Source organism: Bos grunniens, chromosome 19 (genome assembly GCF_055505025.1).
Source record: "Bos grunniens cultivar Pamir isolate PY7600 chromosome 19, Bosgru_T2T1.0, whole genome shotgun sequence".
Lineage (NCBI taxonomy): Eukaryota > Metazoa > Chordata > Mammalia > Artiodactyla > Bovidae > Bos > Bos grunniens.
Window position 1 is genome coordinate 9,390,673 of NC_141183.1, and position 24,426 is coordinate 9,415,098.

At 60.6% G+C, this 24,426-nt stretch overlaps 2 protein-coding genes and 2 long non-coding RNA genes across 36 annotated transcripts in view; 2 read left to right on the plus strand and 2 right to left on the minus strand.

Annotated features, from left to right (window-relative positions):
* Positions 1–6,830, minus strand: part of TMC6 (transmembrane channel like 6) — a 22,567-nt gene extending 15,737 nt beyond the window's left edge. For 5 of the 30 annotated variants that reach the window (XM_086356340.1, XM_086356366.1, XM_086356367.1 and 2 more), the window contains exons 1-8: positions 6,261–6,405; positions 3,844–3,985; positions 3,547–3,689; positions 3,288–3,383; positions 2,798–2,956; positions 942–1,047; positions 725–818; positions 237–494 (exon numbers count right to left, since the gene is read on the minus strand). In XM_086356340.1, coding sequence (XP_086212466.1) covers positions 237–494; positions 725–818; positions 942–1,047; positions 2,798–2,956; positions 3,288–3,383; positions 3,547–3,689; positions 3,844–3,902 — 915 coding nt within the window. In that variant the 5' untranslated portion in view covers positions 3,903–3,985; positions 6,261–6,405. The other 25 variants (XM_086356342.1, XM_086356353.1, XM_086356364.1 and 22 more) reach the window with 16 other exon arrangements.
* LOC147351160 (uncharacterized) lies at positions 4,129–5,623 on the plus strand. The gene is made up of 3 exons (XR_015147245.1): positions 4,129–4,246; positions 4,781–4,927; positions 5,377–5,623. It is a non-coding gene; the product is annotated as an uncharacterized LOC147351160 (long non-coding RNA).
* TMC8 (transmembrane channel like 8) lies at positions 6,673–18,069 on the plus strand. Of its 4 annotated transcripts, none has more exons than XR_015147244.1 (17): positions 6,673–6,792; positions 8,189–8,392; positions 9,030–9,271; positions 9,473–9,621; positions 9,998–10,147; positions 10,446–10,531; positions 11,062–11,198; positions 11,464–11,611; positions 11,981–12,151; positions 12,460–12,599; positions 14,918–15,006; positions 15,375–15,472; positions 15,667–15,850; positions 16,066–16,196; positions 16,287–16,445; positions 16,873–16,951; positions 17,542–18,069. XR_015147244.1 is itself a non-coding variant. In XM_086356371.1 (17 exons), exons 3-17 carry the CDS (start codon positions 9,120–9,122, stop codon positions 17,767–17,769), a joined length of 2,136 nt encoding a protein of 711 aa, XP_086212497.1. In that variant the 5' UTR covers positions 6,673–6,792; positions 8,189–8,392; positions 9,030–9,119; the 3' UTR covers positions 17,770–18,069. The 4 variants fall into 4 exon arrangements, 2 of the variants coding, with proteins under 2 accessions (XP_086212497.1, XP_086212498.1); XM_086356371.1 differs by having other exon boundaries at positions 14,918–15,041; XM_086356372.1 differs by lacking the exon at positions 6,673–6,792 and having other exon boundaries at positions 7,933–8,392; positions 9,078–9,271; positions 14,918–15,041.
* Positions 18,070–21,100: 3,031 nt separating this feature from the next.
* On the minus strand, positions 21,101–23,402 carry LOC147351162 (uncharacterized). The gene is made up of 3 exons (XR_015147246.1): positions 23,276–23,402; positions 22,903–22,974; positions 21,101–21,969 (listed from the first exon to the last, which is right to left on the minus strand). It is a non-coding gene; the product is annotated as an uncharacterized LOC147351162 (long non-coding RNA).
* Between the last annotated feature and the right edge of the window lie 1,024 nt (positions 23,403–24,426).

A 24,426-nucleotide genomic window follows, 5' to 3' on the forward strand; every position in this document is an offset into this window, starting at 1 on the left:
GACCCACCCTCAGGCTTGCAGGGCACCCAGAAGGTGGTGCGAGGAGAAAGGCAGAAGGGGAAGGGCCAGAGAGCAAGCGGGGTGAGGGGAACACGGAGGTGAACGGAGGAGCGCGGCTGCCCTAGGGCTTCCAGGGTCCCAGGGAAAGCGAGGGAGCCAGAGCCACAGCAGGAGTTGGGGTGGGGGTGTAACGAGAGGGTGCCCCTGCTCGCCGCCCCCTCCCCGCCAAGCCTCACCCCACCGGTGAGGAGCTCCAGGCCCGTGAAGGCGGGCACAGGGCCCGTGGGCGCAGGTGGGAAGGCGGCCTGCACGCCCACGATGAAGGCCAGCAGCGGCAGCAGCAGCAGGGTGTTGAAGGCCAGCAGGGTCTTGAGGAAGAGGAAGTAGGACAGGACGCTGGAGCCGAACCGGCCCCCGATCCGCTTCAGGGCATAGTGCCAGGGCATCAGGGCCTGCAGCCCCGAGAGCAGCGCCAGCCCCAGGTTGTGCGAGGCCTGCGGGGACAGCGGCAGCACGGCTCTCAGGCGGGGCCGGGGCGGGGAGCCGGCCCCAACAGGACCGCAGTCCAGTCTGGGGCCCGGAGCGCAGGGGCGCCGTGAGGGGAGAAGGGAGGTCAGCCCCGGCCCGGAGCCAGGCTGGAGGCGTCAGTCGGAGGGAGAAAGGACCCCCCCATCGCCCCCACTCCACTCCACCCCTTCCCTCCCGGGTACCCAGATGCTCCTACCAGGACACAGCTGTCACGGAGCTGGTCGCAGCAGGAGAGGAGCCCGCGGTGCCGCTGGGCTCTGTGCTTGCCCCTTGGGGGCCGGCTCTCCTCCCTGGAGGCAGAGGCAGCGTCTGGGGTCGGTCCACTCCCTCCCCACCGGGGACCGCCATCACCCCCTGCCCCGCCCACCCGAGGAAGGGCGTCTGGGGGCCACCCGAGGTGGAGGGGCACTGACCGCAGGCAGCGTTTCTCAGCCAGGCTCAGGGGCATCCCCCGAAGCATGTGGTCCCGCTGGGCCGCTGTCAGGCCCTGGAGCTCCTTCACCAGGAGGCCCCGCTTCTCTGCAGGGGGAAGGAGGCGAGCTGAGGTTCCTGCGGCACCCTGCCCTCCCTCCTGCCATGCAGCTGTCCCCTGCCACCCAGGCCTCTGCCTCCGGGCCAGGCCCACATGCCTGCCGGCCGTCACCCTCTCTTACCTCCACCCCCGGGAGCCCAGGACACAATCAAGTTCCCCGCATCTTCCAAGGCCCAGCCCAGTGCCCCTCTCCTTGACCCAAACTCCCCTCCTGGGGCCCCTCGAGCATCTTGCTCTGATCCCCCCATGCACTGGAGCCCTATATGCTCCCCCTACTCAGCAGCAATGGGGTCCCAGCCCCCCAGCCCCCCACCACTTCCCACTATGCCAAGCCCCGCTGGGGTCAGTAGAGGACGGCGGGGTCTGGAGACCTGGCCACCCCTCGGCCTCTCTCCTTTCATCCTCACACCCACCCTGGAAAGGGGATGCTATTTTAACTCCTCTTTCCAGATAAGAAATGACCGAAAAGCAGACATCCAGCCTGGTTCGCACAATAAAACTGGAACATTCACCCTGACCCCTGAGCTCACATCACCCTGCACTGCTCCGTCACCTACCAGCTGGGGGCCTTGGGTAAACAGGGAGGGGAAACACAGGAGGGCCCCAGGAAGTGCCCAAGGCCCTGGGCGCTGCTGCCAGAGATCACTTGGTTGAAGACTGACCTGTGCGCTGGGCCCTGCGCCTTCCTACAGCTTTTCTCTCTTGTTCCCCAACTCCCCCACAGCAGCCTCCCAGATGCTCAGGGAAGCCAGGAGGCTCCCACCCGGGGCCTTTGCACATGCCCCCATCAGCTCTAGTGTCATGTCCTCCAGGAAGCCTCCCGGGATTCCTCTAGGCTAGATGGGCGCTGCAACGCTCTCCTGCCAGGCACTTTTCCTCAGCTGCCCTTGTCTGAGCTTTGTTGTTGCTGTTCAGTCACCGGGTTGTGTCCAGCTCTTTGTGACCCCATGGACTGCAACACGCCAGGCCTCCCTGTCCCTCACCGTCTCCCAAAGTATGCCCATGTTCATGTCCATTGCATCGGCTACACCATCCAGCCATCACATCTCATCTCAATCTGAGTTTTCAGTTCAGTTCAGTTCAGTTCAGTCGCTCAGTCGTGTCCGACTCTTTGCGACCCCGTGAATCGCAGCACGCCAGGCCTCCCTGTCCATCACCAACTCCCGGAGTTCACTCAGACTCACGTCCATCGAGTCAGTGATGCCATCCAGCCATCTCATCCTCTGTCGTCCCCTTCTCCTCCTGTCCCCAATCCCTCCCAGCATCAGAGTCTTTTCCAATGAGTCAACTCTTCGCATGAGGTGGCCAAAGTACTGGAGTTTCAGCTTCAGCATCATTCCTTCCAAAGAAATCCCAGGGCTGATCTCCTTCAGAATGGACTGGTTGGATCTCCTTAACCATCGCTTATCCGTTTATTTGGTTCCTGTTTCACCAGATGATAAACTGCACGAGAACTGAATGGATATGCTCACCACCATCACATCCCAAAGCCAATACCAGCGTCTGTGACACTACAAACACTCGACAGACATTGTAGAGTGCCTGGCTGCTGAGTCAGATCCTGTGCAACCGGAGAGGCCCATGCTTCTCTGTCCCAATGGCTGGGACACCAAGACCCTCCTGCACGCCTGCAAAGGGACCTCACTCCAGGGGACCTTCAGACAGCCCGCTGCTCCCCAGCCCCCACCCCGCCAGCAGATGTCCTCCCCAGTGAGGCCCCGCCCCACCCCCACTCACCCTCCTCCTCCAGGACCGCAGAGTCCAGCTCCAGGTCGTACAGGCGGAGGCTGGGCCGGGCTGAGCGGCCCATGTCCCTGAGCTGCGGCCGGCCGGCCCTGCGACGCAGCTTCACCGTGCGGCTGTAGTACTGGGAGATGATGGCCCCACGGCTCCGGCCTGCGGAGGCCACTGGTCAGTGGAGGGATGCGGCCCCCTCACGTGGAGCAGGGGCCACCACCCCCCACACACACACTGCTTCCCAGGACCCAGGAAAGTCCCTTCATAAGAGACCTCAAGCTCCACCGGTTCCCAAGAGTCTATTTTTATCCCCATGATGACTCTGGAGTCATTTTTTTAGAACCCAGCGAGGCTGCCTGGGGCTGGGCTGGGCCTCCAGGCAGCAGATAGGGTGAGGTGGGAGCAGAAGGGGCCCGGCTCTGGGATCTGTAGATCTTTAGCCAGAAACCCCAGCCCAGCCCAGGGTCCGAAGGGAAAGGGTCCCACTCACCAATGGTGCGACTGGGCATGCTGGCCAAGATGCGGAGCGTGGCCATGCTGTAGACGGGGGCACCCTCAGGCCCCAGCATGGTCTCGTGGTCGCTGCCTGTCCAGCAAAGTTAAGACTTGTCCAGAGGTTCTACGGATCCTGCCGGCTAGAGATCTCCCCGCCCAGCCCCCTCCCCAGGCCGCTAGGAGGGGCTTCCTCAGAGGGTGAGAGGCTCAGTGCCCTGCCCACCGCATCCCAGCACCTGGACAGGTGGGCTCACCTGAGGCCCCCAGGGCGCCAGTCTCCGGCTGCCTCTGCTGCAGCTCCAGCCCCTCCTCGGCCACCCAGCGGCTCTGCTCCTGGATGAGCTGGTGGAAGGAGTCATGCACTTCGCTCTCATCATAGGGGCTGGGCTCTTGGCTGCTGGATCCAGAACGGGGGATGTGGCGGGGAGGTCAGGCTGCTGCTGACCCAGTCCTCATCCCAGCAGCCTTCCCCCTCCAAAGGGCTGAGGTCCAGCCCACCTCTCCCTGGGGGTGACACATCCCGGCCCCCAGCCCCACCCCAGAGCACCTACCCCTCTGGGTCCTCTGGGGTCTCGAGGACATTGAGGACAAAGGCTGGCGACTGGGACATGTCTGCAGCCCACTGCCAGCAAGTCCACAGCCCTAGCGCAGTTCAGAGCCTGGACACGGCCTCCAGAGCCTCCCGCTGCCCATCTGATGAGACAGGAAGCGTTACAGCAAAGTGAGCCTGGCACCCAGCCCCGCCACCCACTCCCTGGGGACCGTGGGAGGTGCCGCTTCCAGCCTGGGCTGCCTGAGCCCCAACCCTGCCCCCATCTACAGACAAACACCAAACACACGGTCACACGGTCCAGTGTTGTTAGTCACTCAGTCGTTCCCACTCTTTGTGACCTCCATGGACGATAGCCCACCAGGATCCTCTGTCCATGGAATTCTCCAGGCAAGAATACTGGGGTAGGTGGCCATTTCCTTCTCCAGGGGACTTTTCCCAACCCAGGGATGAAATCCGGGTCTCCCGCACTGCAGGCAGATTCTTTGCCATCTGAGCCACCAGACAAACCCAAAGAATACTGGAGTGGGTTACCATGCCCTCCTCCAGAGGATCTTCCCAACCCAAGGATTGAACCTGCGTCTCTCAGGTCTCCTGCATTGGCAGGCAGGTTCTTTACCACTAGCGCCACCTGGGAAGCACCAGTGAGTGACCCGAGAAAAACCGCAGGCAGGAATGGACTGACAGGGAGACTCCTCCACCACCAGAGGGGAGGAGGGCAGTTAGGGAGGAAGGAAGGGAGGGGAGTCTGGGCAGTTCCCCACCGGTTTCCTCAGTGGCGCCATTCCTGCAAGAGGATGGGCGGGTGGGGGCCTGCGGATGCAGCTCTCCATTCCTAAGGTTCTGACCTGGGGAGTCCCCCTCTTGGGGAGAAAGGTCAGGACAGCTGGGGCCTTTCCTGTGCCCACCCGTGACCCCGCAGCACTTCCTCCTGCCAGAAATCTCACAGGAGCCAGCGGCCTGGGCCCGCGCCCCTCACCCCTCACCAGCGCCGGACAGAACAGCAGACAGCATGGCCTCAGCTGCACCCTAGACTGCGTCCCCCCTCCACGGCGGTCACTCTGTGCCAAGCTGGGCACATCAAGGTCTCAGCCCTCCTGAGAGTTCCTTACATTCCATCACCTCCGGGCGGGCCTAGGCAGCTGGCTGGGGAGGGGGCTGGGCCTTAAACAGGCAGCCTTTGTCCGGGCTCTGCCGTCACCCAGGACAACAGAACCAGGGTGGCCTTGTCCAGGCTCTCCACCCTGTGGGAGTGGGGCGGGGTGGGGGGGAGCGGGCTCCCAGCCACCAGCTGACGCCTGCAGGACTCTGCCCCAGCAAGACTGGGCCCAGCCCTCAGTCTGCCCTGTCCCCCACCCCCGCCCCTCTCCCCACCCTTAACGCCAGGGAGCTCAGCACTTAGGAAAGCTGGCTCAGCTCAAGGGGCTTCCTCAGGCGAGGCCGGGGTGCCCAGCCCACTAGAGCTGTGCCCAGACAGTGCCCCCGCTTGGGGGTGTCCAGTCACAGCCCAAGCCCCCTCCCTTTCCTCCCACAGGAGCACAGTGTGGAGAAACCAGCAGAGGTCAGGGGTGGACTCTTGACTCGGCCTAAAAGGAAAAGTGGCTGGAGCCGGGGCTGAGAGTGCCCCCACAGTCTAGAGCGGGAATTCCTTCCAGGAAACACAGACCTTCCCAAGTTCTGAGCTACAGGCCTCTCCCACACACCCCTTCTCCAGGAGGGAGGAGCAGGGCGTGTGGGAGGTGCTCAGAGGCTGCGTGGGGGCTGGGGGCTCACCTGGGCACTGGCACCTGGGCACTGCTTTGGACTTCTGCCTGGGTGGTACCCAGGGCCCTGGTACCCTTGCCCAGGTGGGGACAAGTCGGGCAGGAGTTTCCGGGGCGCACCATTACTGAGCCCTGAGCTGGGTAGGGAGGTGCAGGGCCGGGCCCAGTCTCCAGAAACTCCACCCCAGCCGGAAGCGAGTCCTCTGGGGGCAGTTACCATCAAGGCAGAGTGGCAGCCACGCCTGCAAGCCCAGTGGCGGTGACAGCTCTGAGAGCCCCTGGACCCTCATCTGCCAGTCTCCCACCCCCTCACTTTCGATCAGTGGTACCTACGGGGGCCTCTACCCCTTCCCTTCCGGAGAAACAAAACCCGCTGCCCTCCCCCTGAAGCACCTGCAGGGGCGAGGGGGAGGGGCGGGTGGTGCAGTGGGATCAGCCGGTCCCCCAGCGGGACCCTCCGCAAAACTCAGGGAGATACAGAAGAACCGCGGGAGGGAACTCAGTGCCTAGTGGTCTCAGAGTCCCAAAGGAACTTGGAGGGGGTCTAGCTGGTGGCCTCAAGGGAACTGGATGGGGTTGGGAGGGGGCGGGGACCACCCCTAAGCCGCAGAGTTATCGCTCCGCCCCACCAGGGTCCCTCATCCTGGCCGCTTACCTGGGGGGCGCTGGGGAGCGGGGACGGGCGGCGACTCACCTGTCCCCCGCCCCTGCCCAGCAAGGGCCGCCGGGAACTGTGTTCGGACTCCACCAACTGCGGGAGGGACCGAGAGGTCAGAGGGAGCGAGTGGACAACCCGAGACGAGGCAGACCTGGCGGAGCCACAGAACTGCACCGCCCAGCCCGGCCCACGTGGTGACCCGCCTCCGATAAGTCACGTGACCCGACGGCGGGGTTGGGGGGGGGCGCCCCGCTTCTCCTGCCCATCGAGCCCTCGACGAACTGTGCCCTCTCCCCGCCAGCTTTCGACCCTTATCCTCACCCACCCAGAGGTCTGAGCAGGATGAAGGCGGCCGAGTATCTAGAAGCCTTCTAGTCTCTGGTCGAAGCCAATTTCTGTGGGACTCAGTTTCCCCAAGTTTCAAACGGGGACAGTAATCGCAGACCTGCCCGCTTCTCAGAGCGATGATCAAAATAACACCAGGCAGCAAAACCACACGAATGGGGCCGGCCCTGCCACACCAGATTGGGTAACCCCTTCCTCCTGCACAGCCTCCGGCAACTCCCGCAAACTGTCTGGTGGAACCTGGGGCTTATCTCCGCCCCAGTCTGGGCGTGGCTTTTGCTGTTTCTCCCGCCGAGTTCCGGCACACTTCCTGTGTGCTAGATGGGGACTGTCCCCATTCCTATTTGCTCAGTTATTCCCCCACAAGGCAGGGTGGGGGGCACCGGTGACCCTAGTTCAGAGATGAGGAAGCAGGCTGAGTGGTCAGTCAGCCTCCAGGGGGGTCATCCACCACGACCTGAATCTTGTCCACCCAGGAACTCTACCTAGCAAGCTGACCTCGAGAGAGTCCGGGAGAGGGCCAGAGGAGAGTCCCCTGGGTTTGAGAAAAGGGTGGCCTCTGGACAGTGGTGGGAGCCATTCTTGGCTGGGAGAAGCCTGGGAAGGTGGGCAGTGAAAGTGAGCTGGAAGGCAGAAAGGAAGGAGAGGGCCCTCCTGGAGGGGAGGACAGGTAGGCCAAGCCAGGATGTCCACACAGAGTCTTTACCTCCGGCTGGGTCTTGGCGCAAGCACCTCAGCATGGAGAACAAGCCCTGCCTAGTCCCTGCCTCTCCCTGCCAACACTGTTCCCCGCCCTGCACGCCCATGCTCCAGCTTGTTGTGTTTGCACGATCCCAGGCCCAACTTGAAAGTCACCTCTTCCATGGAGTCTTCTGGGATTGACCCCTGTTGGAGCATGTGGCACTTTCTATTGACATGTACATTTGCCAGTCCATTTCACAGCTCTCGGGCCCCTCTCTGTGCTCACTGTGTGCCCAGCACCAGCACGCAGCCTGGGGCATAGAGGAGGGGTCTGGAAAACCGGGAAGGGGACTGCGCAGAGAGGCAGGAAAACCTCTGAGCTCCTTAGAAATGACGGGGTCCTGAAGGAGGTGGAGAGGGAGAAAAAGCAAGGGCAGGATCGCGGGGCCTCCCACGGGGTCCCAGCAGAGAGAAAGGGGCCAAGAGGGCTCTGAAACAAGTCGCTGGGGCGGGGCGTGAGTGGAGCAGGGGCGTGAGTGGAGCCGGTTCCTGAGCGCTTCCTACAGGCCGGGCGCCGGGCCGACTCGGCTCAAGTGCCGATGATGGGAGGCGGGATGTTGAGAAATACCGCCAGGGCCGGCAGCTCCAAGTGATGGGACCCACCCACTAAGTTTTTGTACTCTTCGCGCCTTGCGAGCCCAGCACAGCCCGCCGGGGCTCCCGGCGGATAAGAGGCGGGGCTCGCAGCCCGCCACCCGCAGCCCTGCGGGGTCAAACCCTGGACCCAGACGCCGTGTCGCCAGCCCGGGTGCCCGGCGGGAAGGGGCAGGGCAGGACCCCAGCGCAGCGCTCAGCCGCGGCGCCTCTCACCTGCCCGCCCGCGCCCCTCGCCCCGGCAGGAAGTGCGGGCCTCGGTGCAGAGCGGGGAAACTGCCGGAGGTCGGGGAGAGAAGAGTACAGAGGGGAGAGGCGGCGACCAGAAGGTGGGGAGCTACGGTTCCTGTCATGTGACCCCGCTCCCCTCGACTCTCGCAACCCTGCCCGGCGTGGCGGGAGCCGGTCGGAGGACGGTCTCCTCCGGGCACTTGGTCTCTGGAGCCCAGGTGAGTGGGTGCAGAGTTGTGTGTGGGGGGTCAGGCGGATCGTCAGAGGAGTGGGAGAGAGAATTGAAGCCCAGAAGCTGCTGGTGGCTGGCCGGGGGAGGGGTGAGAACCGCAGCTGAGCAGCAGAGGGGCCCCTTCCTTCCTCCCTTTCCCACCGCTGATGCTGTAGCCACGCCCCCCCCCCCATCTGGGTTCCTTGGGGAACCCTGGTGGCCCAGACCCGGGAGCTGGACCACCAGATGGAAGACAGAGGAGGTCCCAGCAGGTCCAGATTCGAGGTGCTGCTGCAAATGCTGAATCCTGGGAACTGTTGGGGTTCGGGGCCGGAACTATTTCGGTCCCAGTGGGAGAATCAGCACGTGGAATTGTCTCTTGCCAAAGGGTGCTGGTGAAGGCCTGTGGCCCCTGGGAGCAGGTTGGAGTAGCGCAGAGCTGGCCTTGTGGCCCCACCGTGCTTAATGGTGGCCCCACCTGGCCTTAGCTTCCTTTGTGACGTCCCATCTTTCGGAGCCCTTTGGACTCCTTTCTCCCCATTTGATAGATGGGAACACTGAGGCCATATGTTGCTTTGACACGTGGCTGGACACTGAGCCAGATCTCCTCCAACAGTATTTCTCTTCATTACTGACCATACCAGGGCCAAGACTGTGAGGCTCCCTCAACAACCACCCCACATCTCTCCCAGGAAGGGGCGCGTTGCCGCCCCAACTTCCACCCCACCGCAGAGATGCAGAGGCAGTGGTCGGTGCAGGCCCCAGGGGAGCCAGAAGCGGAGCCAGGGGGCGAGGAGCTATGTGAGCAGGAGATGAAGCGGCTGTGCCTCTCCCAGCAGCCGGTGCGGGTGCTGCCCTACGCCATGATGGACAAGCGCTTTATCCGGTGTGTGCCGGAGAGCCCTGCCTAACACTGCGGAGGCCAAGCAGTGAGGGTGGGGGTGGTGGGGAAATGCACCTGTTGGACGGGCGCGGGGTGGAAACATCAGCCCTGGAAAGACTTTGGCCCAGGGTGCTGCTCTGCCTGGCCAGGTGAGCATGCTGGCTGACTCAGGGCAACCCCCTCCCCATCACCACCCCATCCCAGGCAGCTACGGGAGCCCGAGGGGGTGAAGACCTCCTGCTGGCAGCAGTGGCGTCGCAGGCGGCAGACTGCGGGTCGGCGACTGGGGGAGGCAGCTCGGCGGCTGACCCGGGGCTGTGGGCTCTGGGAGGGGGCTCTCTACGAGATCGGCGGTACGACCTGAACCCCAACCCCCACCTTCCTCTTCCCCTCTCTGGAGTCTCAGCGTCTAGTTTAGAAACCAGAAGAGGGCATCACCCCCCTTTGCCGTTGCACCGTTTCCACCCCTCCACCAATCACCCCTGAATCACGTGGCTTTGAGGTCACACACCCGCCTCTGCCCCCAGAGCCAGTCCCCCAAAACGTTGGTGGACGATGGCGCGCCCTCGTGGCTGTTAGAGGTACTGCTAGGCAAGCCTGCGGAACTGGCCATTAAACTGAGGTCCTGGGGAGGCTAGTCACCCACACCCTCCCTGGGTTGGTCAGCCCTAGGATGACCAGTCGGGCCCACAGCTGGGCGCCTCCTGACTCCCCTGCTGTCCCCCGCAGGCCTCTTTGGCACTGGAATCCAGTCCTATTTCACCTTCCTTCGCTTCCTGCTGCTACTTAACCTGCTGACCCTGCTTCTGACCAGCAGCTTTGTCCTGCTGCCCCTGGTCTGGCTCCGGCCCCCTGACCCAGGACCGGCTCTGAACTTCAGTGAGTGCCCGGCCCATGGAGAGAACAGTTCTCCTGAGCCCACCTGAACCCTGGGAGTTGGTCCAGCATTCCCATGCTGGGACAGCCCCAATCCTCTGTGTCCCAACCCTGGGCATCAACCTGCTTGGGTCCAGCCCTGAGACTCTGCCTGACCTTACTATTTGCATGCCAGCCTCCTGACATGCCCTCAGGACCCTTCTCAGGCCTCCCGAAATTGGGGGCTATGGAGTGGGAGGGGCAGAGCCTCCCCTATGCCTTGGGGACCCTCCCCTATGGGACCCCTCTCCCTTCTTAACAGCTCTCCAGTGTCCTGGTAGTGGCCACCTACCCCAGACCGGTGTTTCCAAGTTCAACAATCTACTCTGGAATGTTTTTACCGGCAGGGTGAGTGAGTCTGTCCTGGCCAAGGAGTAGGGAGGCTGGGGGACCTGAGGATATGGCCTCAGGAGACCCCAGTCCAAGATGACCTCCGACCCCTCCAAGGGCATGTTGGCTTCTAGGGGGACAATCCTTCCTAGACAGGCTGTCTGGGTCAGCAGCCGAGTCACGAGAGAGGCTGTGGCCACTGTGCACCATCCAGGCCCATGCATGTGCCCATAGCCCTCAGAGCCCAGGTTGGGTGGGGGTACGAAGGACAAGAAGGGAAAAGTGTCCAGGCTTCTGGGATAAGCACCACCTTACCCTCATTCCTGGAAGCCACGGCGTGGTTCCTATATGGGTTGCCGTGTTCCAGTTCTGGCTTTTTCTTCCAAGCTGTGTGTCCTTGGGCAAGTTGCCTAACCCCTCTGGGCCTCTCTGAAATGAGGATACTCTTATTCTCTACCTGATGGGGTTATTGTCAGGGTTACTGTGTTAATAGCAAGAAAACGCTCAGCACACAGCCTGGGTCTGTTATCGTTGTCTGACATCCACAGGCCTTCAACAACACCTATCTCTTTTACGGAGCGTACCGGGCGGGGCCCGAAAGCAGCTCGACATACAGTATCCGCCTGGCCTACCTCCTGAGCCCACTGGCCTGCCTGCTCCTTTGCTTCTGTGGGATTCTGCGGAGGTGAGAGCAGAGCCCCGGGTCTCCCCTGATCATTCCTCCTCAGTGTGGTACCCTCAAGCTGGTGGGGAGTCCCTGCCGGCAGACTCCAGGCCCGGAACTCTGCATTCCCAGCTGCAGAACTCAGGGGCAGAGCCACGACTCCTGTATCCCCACCCCACCCCCAGTCAGGCCAAGGTCCAAGCCTGCCCCTGGGGCTGCCCGGGGCTTCCCACCCCAGATCAGGGCTGAGCCAAGGCTGAGCCCTGCCCCCCACCGCCCCCTCCAGGATGGTGAAGGGGCTGCCACAGAAGATGTTCCTGGGCCAGGACTACCGGTCGCCTCTCAGTGCAAAGGTCTTCTCGTCCTGGGACTTCTGCATCCGGGGGCAGGAGGCCGCCACCATCAAGAGGCATGAGATCAGCAATGAATTCAAGGTGTGCATGAGGACGTGCATGAATGTGAGATGTGAGTGTAGGTGTGGATGAGTGTGAGAGCACATGGGACTTTGTGTATGAGTGTGTGGCTTGAGTGTGGGAGTGTAAGAGTGTGTGCACACAGGATTTTCCAGCTTGAGGGAAGTGGGGTGCTGGGCCATGTTGGGGTGTGAGCACGCACCTGCATGGTGCTGGAGTGGGGGGCTCTGGATAAAACCAACCCGTCTGTCCCCAGCCTACTATCACCCCAGCTTTGCCTAGGGCTTGCAGCCTGTCTCCCCACCCACATCAACCTGGGGCTGTTTGCTGGCCCCGCTGCCCTTCCACCTGGGCCAGCCCTAACCCGTGCCTGCCCTGCCCCCATGACAGATGGAGCTGGAGGAGGGGCGTCACTTGCTGCTCCTGCAGCAGCAGACCCGGGCTCAGAGGGCCTGCCACCTGCTCACCTACCTTCGGGTCAACGTCCTCATCGGGCTCCTGGTGGTTGGAGCCATCAGCGCCATCTTCTGGGCCACCAAGTACTCGCAGGACAACAAGGAGGTGCCAGGCGGCTGACATGCATTTATTTCATCCCAGCCAGATCTGGGGGAGGGGATGGGATGGCCCCACTCTGCAGGAGAAGAAACTGAGACTGCAAGAGGTTAAAGCAATTTGCCCAAGGTCACGACCAAGTCAGACTGGCTCTGCCTGTGGCTCTCCCCCCACCACCACGCTGTCACTGGGAATAGTCCAGGGGCTCCCAGATGCCCGCCCTGCCTCAGAGCAACACTTGAAGGGGTCGTAGGGCATGGGCGAGCTGCTGGGGGCCCTCCAGCCCACAGCACCCCCTTACCTGCTTCTCCCCACAGGAGTCCTTGTTTCTGCTGCTCCAGTACCTGCCCCCTGGGGTCATCGCCCTGGTCAACTTTCTGGGTCCCCTGCTGTTCGTTTTCCTGGTCCAGCTGGAGAACTACCCTCCCAACACTGAGGTCAACCTCACCCTTATCTGGTGAGTGCCACCTGGGGGGTGACAGGTGTGACAGTGTGTGGAGGGCAGGGGAACACTGTGTCCTGCCACCTGTCTTGATTATCGCCTAGTACTGGGGGCCCTGAGCAAGGGAAGGCAGGCAGCCACCCTCACACACAGTCTCGGGGGGCCCGTCTAAGGTTCTTCTGTCCCCACCATCCAAAGCAAGCCAGTGACTGTTTTTTCAGGGACACAGGGTACTACAGTCACCGCCCTAGGAACACAGCTCCCTCCCATGTGCCCTGAGGGTTTATAGGCCTCACCTTGATAGCCCTCCCATGACCTGTGAAGTTAAGACCATCCTCGCCACCACTGGATAGATGAGGACACTGAGGTTTGAAAGGGTCAAGTGCCTCAGTCAAGGGAATCTCCCCACGCCTGCTGAGTGCAGGTTCACTCAAGCCCACCTCCACCCCCAGGCTCTGCTCTGTCTCCCTCTTCAGGACTCAGGTCCTGCCTTGGACCCAGCCACCGCCTCCCTAGCCCCCCCAGCTCCAGCTCAGGTTCTCTGCCACCCACCAGTCATTCAGCAGGGCCTGCTTTTCCTCAGCCTTCCCTGGCACAGAAGCTGTCCGCAGCCCATTCCGAGTCCCTCCAAGGTAGACTGTGTTTGGTTTGAAACTTTATTATTGGAACGGGTAATAACACGCACACATAGGTAATCAGTTCAGTTCGGTTCAGTCACTCAGTCGTGTCCGACTCTTTGCGACCCCATGGACTGCAGCACTCCAGGCCTCCGTGTCCATCACCAACTCCCAGAGCTTACTCAAACTCATGTCCATCGAGTCAGTGATGCCATCCAACCATCTCATCCTGTCATCCCCTTCTCCTCCTGCCTTCAATCTTTCCCAGCATCAGGGTCTTTTCAAATGAGTCAGTTCTTTGCATGAGATGGCCAAAGTATTGGAGTTTCAGCTTCAGCATCAGTCCTTCCAATGAATATTCAGGACTGATTTCTTGGTTGGATCACCTTGCAGTCCAAGGGACTCTCAAGAGTCTTCTCCAACACCACAGTTCAAAAGTATCAATTCTTTGGTGCTCAGCTTTCTCTATAGTCCAACTCTCACATTCATACATGACTACAGAAAAAACTACAGCTTTGACTACAGATAGGTAATAGCACATGCAATTCAAAATGCTCAAAGGATGAAAGATAAAAATAAGCCCCTACCCACCTGTGCCTTCCTCAACAGGAGAACCACTGTTTCCACCAGCCTCTTGACATGCATCAGCATTCAAAGTCCACACTTTGTGAGACTTCCCCGGCGGTCCAGTGGTTAAGACTCCCTGCTTCCAAAGCAGGTGACGCAGGCTCAGTCACAGAATACAGAGAAAAAGTAAAAAAAGAAAGTGCACACTTGTATATAACATGCAGCGATGGTTCTGGGTTGGGCCACCCTACCTGTGTGATCAGTTATATATTATTCAGGAGCATGCATGCACTTGTTTGTGGTATATGGACAGTGTGAATAGTATGCTCAGTCGCGTCCAACTCTTTGCGACCCCATGGACTATAGTCCGCTAGTCTCCTCTGTCCGTAGGATTCTCCAGGCAAGAATACTGGAGTGGATTGCCATTTACTTCTCCAGGGGATCTTCCTGACCCAGGGATTGAACCCGTGTCTCCTGCATTGCAGGCAGATTATTTGCCCACTAAGCCACCTGGGCGGAGAAGGCAATGGCACCCCACTCCAGTACTCTTGCCTGGAAAATCCCATGGATGGAGGAGCCTGGTGGGCTGCAGTCCATGGGGTCTCGAAGAGTTGGATACGACTGAGCGACTTCACTTTCACTTTTCACTTTCATGCATTGGAGAAGGAAATGGCAACCCACTCCAGTGTTCTTGCCTGGAGAATCCCAGGGACGGGGGAGCTTGGTGGGCTGCCGTCTATGGGGTCACACAGAGTTGGACACGACTGAAGTGACTTAGCAGCAGCAAGCCACCTGGGAATAGGTCTTAGAAGAATGATCTCACCTGCATTAATGATATAAAGGCCCATGTGTGCCTCCTGTGACTCTCCAAGCTGGGTGTTGTGGGAAGGATGGCTCGACTGTGCACTGTTTGCCATACTGATCTAAACAGAACCATTCTCCTGTGAGTCGTCTGGGGAACACACTTTGGGAAACATTGCCATGGATGGAGCAGGTTGGAAGGAAGCTGGGCCCTGGATTTAGAGGGGGCTGGTCCCAGGAAAAAACTTGAGGTTGTGCAGATGTCAGCCACACCTGTGTCCTGGGTAGATGTGCCCTGTACCTGGGCTACTCCCCTGACACAGTCTCCGCCCCCACCCCAACCCCCAGGTGCGTGGTGCTTAAGCTGGCCAGCCTGGGAATGTTCTCCTTCTCGCTGGGCCAGACCGTGCTGTGCATCGGCAGAAACAAGACCAGCTGTGAGTCCTACGGCTACAACGCCTGTGACTACCAGGTGGCTGGTGGCTCCATCTGGGCCTCTCCCTTTGTCCTCTGTAAAGCCCCACCTCTTTGATCTCCTTGCCCCTCTCTGGTCTCACCTTTGTGAGAGGCTGTGGGCAGAGCTGTGCACTCAGCAGTCACCTCCAGGGAGTGCCATTCGCATCACACTGCCCTGTGCAGAGGAGGCAGCTCCAACTGGCTGCCCGTCTTATTCTCCAGGCCTGGATTTTAACTTAGCTAATCATATCAGACTCCAGGCATGGCTCCTATACTTCAGGGTCCCCCTATTGGGTGGGTAAGGGGTGGTTGGGGACCGAGGGTAGTGATAGATACCCCCTCTGATCAGTGCTGGGAGAATTCGGTGGGAGAGGAGCTGTACAAACTCAGCATCTTCAACTTCCTCCTCACGGTGGCCTTTGCCTTCCTTGTCAGCCTGCCTAGGAGGTGAGCCACGTGGGGACACCACGGGGGCGGCGTGGGTGTGTCTGGGGGGATGGCCAGTGGCCACGGCCAAGGCTGTGAGCAGTTCTACACTCGTGTGTCCCATGTGAGTGCGTGTGTGCGAAGGTCCAGGGCCCGGACCAGTGAGGTTCACACACTCCTCTCGGGTGGTGGGGACCTGTTCCCTCCCTCCCCAGGATGTTGGTGGAGCGGTTCTCTGGCCGGTTCTGGGTTTGGCTGGACCGAGAGGAGTTCCTGGTGCCCAAGAACGTGCTGGACATCGTGGAGGGGCAGACAGTCACCTGGATGGGCCTCTTCTACTGCCCCCTGCTGCCCCTGCTCAACAGCATCTTCATTTTCCTCACCTTCTATATCAAGAAGGTGAGGACTCTGGGGCCGGCAGGGCGCAGGGGTGCACCTGCATGGACGCCTTGAGCATCATCGGCGGGGCAGCGCTCACATCCTGCGGCTGCCCTGCCAGCCACTTCCAATCTGCACACTGCACCTCTGGTCTGCAGACTGCGCTGACCAATCACTTCCAGTCTGCACACTGCGCTGAGGATGCCCCCCTGTGTCCTTTTTCCCTCTCCCCCCAGTACACTCTGCTGAGGAACTCCAGGGCGTCCCCTCGGCGATTCCGCGCCTCCAGCTCCATCTTCTTCTTCCAGCTGGTGCTCCTCCTGGGCCTGCTCCTGGCCGCCGTACCCCTGGGCTATGTGGTCAGCAGGTGAGCGGAGCAGAGGGCCCGAGGCAGCTGGGCCGGCGGCTCCTCGCCTGGTCGCTGACCCTGGCCCTCCTCTGTCCATCTCTTTCCCAGCATCCGCTCCTCCTGGGACTGTGGCCTCTTTGCCAACTACTCGGCCCCCTGGCAGGTGGTCCCTGAGCTGGTGGCCCTCTGGCTCCCACCCCCCAGCCAGCGCATCCTCTACTACCTGGGTTCCCACGCCTTCAGCTTCCCGCTTCTCATCCTACTCAGGTGCCTTTCAGGGCAGCGGAGGGCCAAGGGAACGGGCACCTGGGAGGGGAGGATCCTTTTGTCCATGGGCACCCCAGCCAGTCTCAGGGGATCCAGGAGCCAGACAAGGACAGCCAGGGATGGAGAGGGGCCAGGTCTGGCGGCCTGGAGGTTCCCCGGTGCCCCTGGGCAAGTGCCCTTACATCCTCACCTGTAAAAGCCCCTGAAATGACCACTGGAGCAGTATGGTGCCTGGCGCACACGCACTGTGAGCCTGCCGTCCAGAGGAGAGGGGCTGAGCGACACGCGGGAGGAAGGAGAGGAGAAAGAAAGGCTGTGTCTGGGATCCTGGAAGAGAGAGGACCCCCAGGGGGTGTTTTCTAAGAGACTGAGGCGGGGAAGGAGGAAGTAGGGGGCTGACTGACCATACCTCCCCTTCTCTCCAAAGCCTTGTCCTGACCGTGTGCATCTCCCAGTCCCAGGCCAGTTCCAGAGCCATCCGGAGACTGCGGAAGCAGCTGGTGTGGGTAAGTATCCGCAGGACTGGGGCCAAGGGGACTGCTGGCGAGACCCTGTTGGGGCCGCGGGCCGCCGATAAAAGCGGGGAAGATGGAGAGAGGGAACCGGGACCTCAGGCTTGGCCTCAGGCCAGGCGGAGCCGGGCGACAGAAACGTGGCTTTAGGCCTGGAGACCCGGTTTAACACGAGTGTGGGTTTGGCCTAATGTCAGGGAGGCGGGACTCTGGTGGGGGCGTGGTCTCATGCCCGGGCGATGTGTGATGGGCGTGGCCTTGAGATAGGGCGGTGTCTGACGGGCGTGGTCTTTGAGAAGGGGCGGTATCTGGTAGTCGTGGTCTTGAGGGGCGGTGTCTTGGGTGGGCGTGGTCTCTACCGTACGTGGGCGGGTAGGGGCGGGACCTTGACGGGGCGGAGTCTAGCGTAGGGCGGGAGATTAGTAGGGCGAGGCCGCAGCGGGGCGGGGAAGCCGGGCTAGCTCCGGTTGGGGCGGGGCCTCAGAGCGGCTACTGCTAGCCCGGCTGCATCCTCCCCCGCCCGCCTGCGGGTGAGAGGAGTTGCGGCTCCTAACTGGCCTGCTCGCCCCCTGCCTCGGCCTCAGCAAGTCCAGGAGAAGTGGCACCTGGTGGATGACCTGTCGCGGCTGCTAGCGGAGCCGGGCTCCGGCGACTCTCTGGGGCCTGAGTCCCCTGTGTCCCGAGGATCACGCCCGAGATCCTTCTGCCCCGGATTTCCGTGCCCGGGCTCCCCGGGACCCAGGCCACGCAAGCCAGGACCCTCCCTTGAAGACCCCGCGGGGTTGCGCGGTGTCTCGGTCCCCGCCCATTGATTCCGCTTCCCCAGCGGTTCGGAGCTGTAGCACTGACCCCCCGCCCCCACCACCACGACCACCACTGCCCAGAACTTCACCAGGCCCCCACGTGCAGCACCCCAACCTCCTGCCCCCTCGCCCCACGTTCCTGATCCCTGGTTCCCTCAGTGAACCCTCCAACAGGGTGCCCTAAGGTGGGGTGCATACACCCAGGGGCAGCAGGAAGAAAATATGGGAACTTGTATTTATATTTTTATCTCTGTCCTTTAAAGTTTTCTATTTTTGTTAAAGTTTTATAAAATACGTAATATATTAGCATAGCGACCCATGAACGTGCTTTATGAATACGCATCCACCGGGGGTGCTCAGGAGTTGTTTAGTGTGTGGAATACCCTTATAAAGGCTCGGAGACCGCGGTCTGTCAGAAGGGAAAGGCCTGGCCGCAGTGAAAGCAGACCTGCAGACGCACTTGCCGTGCTCTGACTGCAGGCACCCGCACAGCCTCCTGTAACTCCTCCGTCACGTGTGGGGCCATTAAGACCCACAGTCGTTATGAGTCCCCAAGGGGCAGCACTCAGAACTGATCTGCACCCTGAGACGCAGAGTGTGGGCTCCAGGGAGGTAGAGGAGCCCCCTGCCCAGGCAGGCAGGGCCGTGTCCAAGATTCCCAAGCCTCCAGTGCTGAGGTTGCAGAGGTTCTCAATCCATGGTTCTCAGCCTCAGAGAACACTTGAGAAGCCTGTCGAATGCTGGCTCTGTGCCAGCAATTCTGATGCCAATGATCCAGGTGCAACGAGCAGCCCAGCATCGGGACTTTCTCAAGTTCCCAGGTGACTGTCAACAGCAGCGAGGGTTGAGAACTGCTGGCCCAAAGACCCAGGAGGGAGGGTCAGGAGAAACCCCAGAACGTGCTTGACCAACCCAGCCTCTACTTCCAGCAGCAGGGGCCCAGTGCCTGGCTGGATTCTTGGCCTGGACACGGCGTCCAGGCGGCTCTGGCCTGGCGCCCTCAGTCCAGAGGCTTCCTGTGGTCACTGGAGGCTTGGCTGTTACAGCTCCTTCTGTCGCTGTCCCTCTCTCTCACCCAGCGTCACATGACCCATCCATCTGTCAACAAGTGCAGGGCCCTATTCTGGGGCTGGTGATGAGACTGCAGGAGACACAGGGAGCTGTGTGCTCAGTCTGGAGAGGGCAACCAGCCTGGCCGCAAAGAAAGTGACACACACTGCGAGACACATCATCAACTAGCAGCTTAGGGTCAATGTGTGGTCCCCAACCACCAGCACCAACAGCTCCTGGGGACTTGTCAGAAAAGCCTATTCCCAGGCCCTACCCCACCTTCTCGAATAGAATGGAGCCCAGCCCTGTGGTTTAAGGAGTCCTGGGGGGTGGGGAGGTAATGCTGATGGCCACTAAGTGGGAGAACATCAAGGTCACCTTGAAACCTCACAGTCCTGATCACCTTCATGTGCCTTCAGAGAACCAGCCAAGTGCATCACCGGATGTGAGGGGGATGCGCTTTGGGACTTGGAGGAACTCAAACCCTGAGCCTCAGTTTGCTCAGCCAAAACCTGGGGATGACGCCACTCTCCTCCGTGTGGTTACTTGTATAGCGTCCTGATGGGTGTCCTGCCCTTCCTGGAAGAGCAATTGAGGTCCTATTATAACATAGTCACTGGCCTAAAGGAAGTGGGAGAGGCAGGAAGTGGCCCTACGACCGTGCCCGCCCTGCAAGGCAACCTGGGGCTCAGCGGGGAGCCAGCAGGAGGGTTTTGTGGACCTGGGGGCCTTGGAGGAGGGAGGACGCAGGTGGGAGGTGAGGCAGAGGAGCAGGCTGAGCCATGGTGTGGGGATGGGCCAGGCGGGGTTTGGCTGCACGGAATGGGGATCTGAGGCCTCTACACTGGGCTTTGGGGCCCACGAGGACCATCAGTGAAGATGGAACCAGTATGCCCGGGGCTGGGCTTGGAGAGTCAGGGGGCAGGTAACGACTTTGAGCCTCTCCACCAGTAGCAAAGAAGACATACATGGGCAGGGGGAGGCCATGGGGTTACTGCAGTAGGTGAAGCCCGGGTGTCTCCAGGTGCAAGAGCCCAGTACAGATGCAGGAAGGCAGAAACCCCAGCACCTCCACCTTGGGGGCCCCAGACTCTCCCTGCCCAGCCCTGAAAGGGCTCCGAGCTACACCAGCCAAGGGAGTCCAGCACAGACTCCCACTCAGGGGACCCTCCCAGGAATGGGACGCGAGGCAAACAAGGAGATGCTGGTAAGGCCGTCTTTTATAGGCGAGATGCCCTCTGTGGGCAGAAATCACAAAATGTCAGTCCAGTGGATGACAGGAGAGCTCTGAGGACACCCCAACTCTGCTCCATCTGGGTGACCCGGGCTCACCTGGGGCGCCTGTTCAGTGCTGTCACACCTGCAGCCCGTAGCAAAGGGGCGCAGAACAGCCTCGGCCCCCATCTGAGGGGCACACAGGTGATGGCTGGAGAGGGGCACCCGGGGCGGGGCAAGAAAGATGGCCCTGGTTCCACCAAGGCCTGAGGGAAGTGTCCTTCGAGGCCACCCGCCGCTCTCTGCCCCGGCTCCTCAAATACATCGATAAAAGGGGGAGGCTTTTCATGAGCGGCCTCAGCTCGAACCCGATGCCTTGAGCACAATGTAGAGGAAAAACCTCGAGCTTCTCAGCCTTCAGGCCACAGCCTGCCGGCAGCTGAGGCCACCCCTCTGTCTGGAATCCTCAACTCCTTCCCCCACCCCTCTCATCAGAGTGAGAACAGACTCTGGGAGGGAATTCATTGGGAAGCTAAGAGACTGTTAGCTCTTGCTCCCCAAATGCAGAGACGTAGATGGGTCCCCAGGGCACGTCCCCAGGGGTACAAGTCAGGATTCTGAGTAGCAATTCTTGCCCACTGGGGACAAGGGACGACCAAGGTGACAGATAAAGCTAGTCCCCAGGGGAGCTCCAGGACACTGTGTCCAGGTTCTAGTTCCCACCCCCGAACCCCCCACCCCACCCACATCCTTCCTGCTGCTGGCAGGTGGGCTGGGTCATCCTGCCAGACCAGCTTCCTGACACGCCCAGACCTCATGGGCCCCAGCGGCTGCTCCCGAGCCACACCCAGGGGCCCAGGCAAGCGTAGCTGGCCTTTCTTGGGTCAGGTGCCCCTTCCGGGGCTGTGCTGAGGTGCGAGTGTCATTGACCTGTGAGGTTCTGGATGAGAGAAGAGCCTGCAAGGAAAGCGAATGGTTCCCTGGCGTCAGGACATTGTCCTCGAGGAAGGCATCTGTGTACAGATCAAAGATCCACATTCCATGAGAGCAGAAGAAAAACGCATGCAACTACATCAGTGTATAACAGGGAGTGTTTCAGTAAAGTCATTTCATTCATTAAAAAAAGGCCTGGTTGGGGAGGTGCCCGTCCTCCTTGGGGACGCTGGTGCCACTGTGGGATTGGCTGGGTGCTGGCCCCCACCTCACCCATTCCCTCCCTTCTCTCTGCCCTGAGCCCCCAGCCCTAAGGGGTCCATTCCTTCAAAAGGACCCTCATGATTCCATCAGGCTTCCCAAGTGGCTCAAGAATCTGCCTGCCAACGCAAGAGACACAGGAGACGCAGATTCAATCCCTGGGTCAGGAAGATCCCCTGGAGAAGGAAATGGCCACCCACTCCAGTATTCTTGCCTGGAGAATCCCATGGACAGAGGAGCCTGGCGGGCACAACTGAGCACGCCAAGCACACAGCGTAATTATATCAGGCCCCCCTCGCTACTCTGGGATAATCCCCTCATCCCAAAACCAGCAGGTTAGCAAATGCCATCCCCCTGGCCAGGTACCAGAACGTACTCCAGGGTTAGGATGTGGGCATCTTCTTCCCAGGGTCCTAGAGTGGTGGCAACCGTGAGCCCTGGATTGGCTCTGAGCCCCTCCTAATGCCCTGGGGGTGTGGGGAGCATTGCTGTTCTGGGCCCAGCCCCGGGGTGCTGTGGTCTCCAGGTTATCTCCCCACTGCCGGCATGCACCCACCCAGGGAGCACCCAGGGGCTCTGGGTAGAGGGCTTCGATCAAGGAAACTCTTGCTTGCTGGGCGGAGGGCAGTCCGTCAGAGGCCTGAAGCTCCTGCTGCTGCTCTCTTTGGCGGCCCTAGGTGAGCTGCTCAGGGACATCGTGGGAGGGGCTGCTGCCAAGGCCTTGAAGTGGCAGGCTCAAGGTCCAGGGGTCTAGAGAGCACAGAAGAGGGGGACCCAAAGGCCCAGACAGCTCCAGAAGCGCAAGACAGAGAGGGGAGGATTTGGGCTCGAGTCACAGACCAGCCCCTTATTGAATGCATGTTGGTTTAGTCACTAAGTTGTATCTGACTCTTGCAACCCCGTGGACCACAGCCCGCCAGGCTCCTCTGTCCATGGGATTCTCCAGGCAAGCATCCTGGAGTGGGTAGCCATTTCCTTCTTCTGGGGATCTTCCTGACCCAGGGATCAAACCCAGGTCTCCTGCACTGCAGGCGGATTCTTTACTGACTGAGCCAGCGGGGAAGCCCCTGTTGCATGCATATGTACCCCAATTACTGCCATTCTGGGCCCACTCTTTACTCATCTGCAAAATGGGTTCGGGAGACAAAATGCTCTGGGCTTCAAAGAGCTTCTGTGAGCGAAGATGTTTGTGAGGTCCTGGGCCTCCTCTGAGCTCAGGACAAGACTCTCTGGGCAGGCTCTGGCTGTCTCTCCTTCCTGGGTCCTCCTGACCACGCTCACCTCTCCTACAGCCACCAGCAGCTCCTCACAGGAGAGAGGAGAGTTACCCAGCACACTGCGGGGAGGAGTACCCCCAGCTGGAGACCCTGGAGTCAGGCCGCCACCCATGGTAGAGACCTTGGCTGGCAGGGTGAGAGGTTGTTGCTGGTGAGTGGCGTCTGCTGCCAGACAGCTGGACAGTTCTGGAACCCCAACCTCAAGCCCTGCAGGGCCCTGGGGGGTCGGAGAAGAGACGGCTCAGCAGGAGGGTGTGGGCGGGGACAGCAGAGGATGGTGGGCACAGTGACATGGAGCCAGGAAAGTATATGCTTCCCCTTGGGCTGTGGGGGCATTGCCAGTGGAGGGGGGCAGAGGGAATGTCCCCCCGGGGGTATATCCAATCACTCTACCCCAGTGACTGACCTGTAACGGGAGTCCCTGTAGGTGGGGGTGACCCCAGGGCAGGCGTGGGGCATTCTGCTGGGGTCCCTTGGCCTAGGAGGAGGGCAGTGAGAGAATGAGGAAGTCTGGGCTCCCCACACCACACCCCCGCCCTGAGGTGCAGCAAAGGGGAAGCTGCCCGACTCTCGGAGGCAGCAGGAGGGTGTCAGCGCCCCCGCCACCCCACTCCCCACAAAGCTGCTTGATGGTACAAAGCCAGGGAGAGAAGATGCTCCTGGTGCCGCCTCCACCCCTCTGCTTTCCCCCTCCACCTTTCTGCCCCCCCTCCCTTCTCCTGCCATCCCCTATGCCCCCTTCTGTCCCTGTGACCCTTAAGGTCAAGGTGATCAGTCACCTGCTCCTCTCCATGTCTCCGAGCGGGGCTGCCCTCCTCTGGTGTCGACTGGCCCTGTCCCTTCTCCTGTCTCAGGGCTGTGGCCACAGCTGCCTCTGCTCCACTGAAGGGTGGGTCTCACTTGAATGCGGCGGAGGCTGAACTATCATTTCCTCATTTGCTTTAAAAACAAACACATCATGGTGTTTCCGATAAAATGAGAACAAATCTCAGCCCAGGCCTCTGGGTCTCTGGGAAGTACCTGGGTAGACCCAGTCCATCCCCCTCCAGCCCCTGACTTCTGCTCAGACTCTTGGCCACAAAGCCCTGCTAACTGAATTCCTAAGGGACCAACTGACAAATCACTCATTCAATCATTCAACAAGTACTGGTTGAGCCCTTTTGGTGCCAGGTGCTACTCGGGGCCCCAGGATGGATACACAAGGTGGGGAAACAAATCAGAGACCCCTTAAAACAAAAGAACAGATCCTTGCCCTCAAGTAGCTTACATTCTAGGGGGGCCGGGGGGACAGATGATAATAAAAATAAGCACATTTGGGACTTCCCTGGCAGTCCAGTGGTTAAGACTCCACTTTTCCACTGCAGGGGGCACGGGTTGGATTCCTGCTCAGGGAACTAAGATCCCACAAGCCTCTGGAGGTGCAGCTCCCTCCCCCTAAAAGCACATTCTACAGCGCTCTAGAATGTGGTGGGTCCCAGACTACAGCAAGCCGGAAAGAGGGGAAGGGAGGGGGCGGGGAGGGAGGGTACCATCTACCGGGAAGTCATCTCTGAGAAGGGGACACACAGAAAGGACACGAAGGAGGTGGTGGCACAGTATGTGTCCAGACAAGGGCCTGCGTGGCCAGAGCCCAAAAAGCAGGAGGGGAGGGGAGGCAGTGGAGTGGTCGTGCTGAGTAGGGGCATGGCGTTGTGGGCAAAGTGTTGGGAGGATGTGTAGCAGAAGGCTTGACCTGATTTACTCTTCAGAGGGTCGTTCGGCTGCTGTGTTGAGAAGAGAGGGGATGTGGATCAAGGGTAGAATCCTAGAGAGTCATTAGACTGGTCCTGGGATCCAGAGGAGAGACTGGGTGATAGCCAGGAGGCCTGGCCAAGGGCTCAAGATGTATTCTGATGGTCAGGCCAACAGCCATTGCTGACGGATGGAAGCG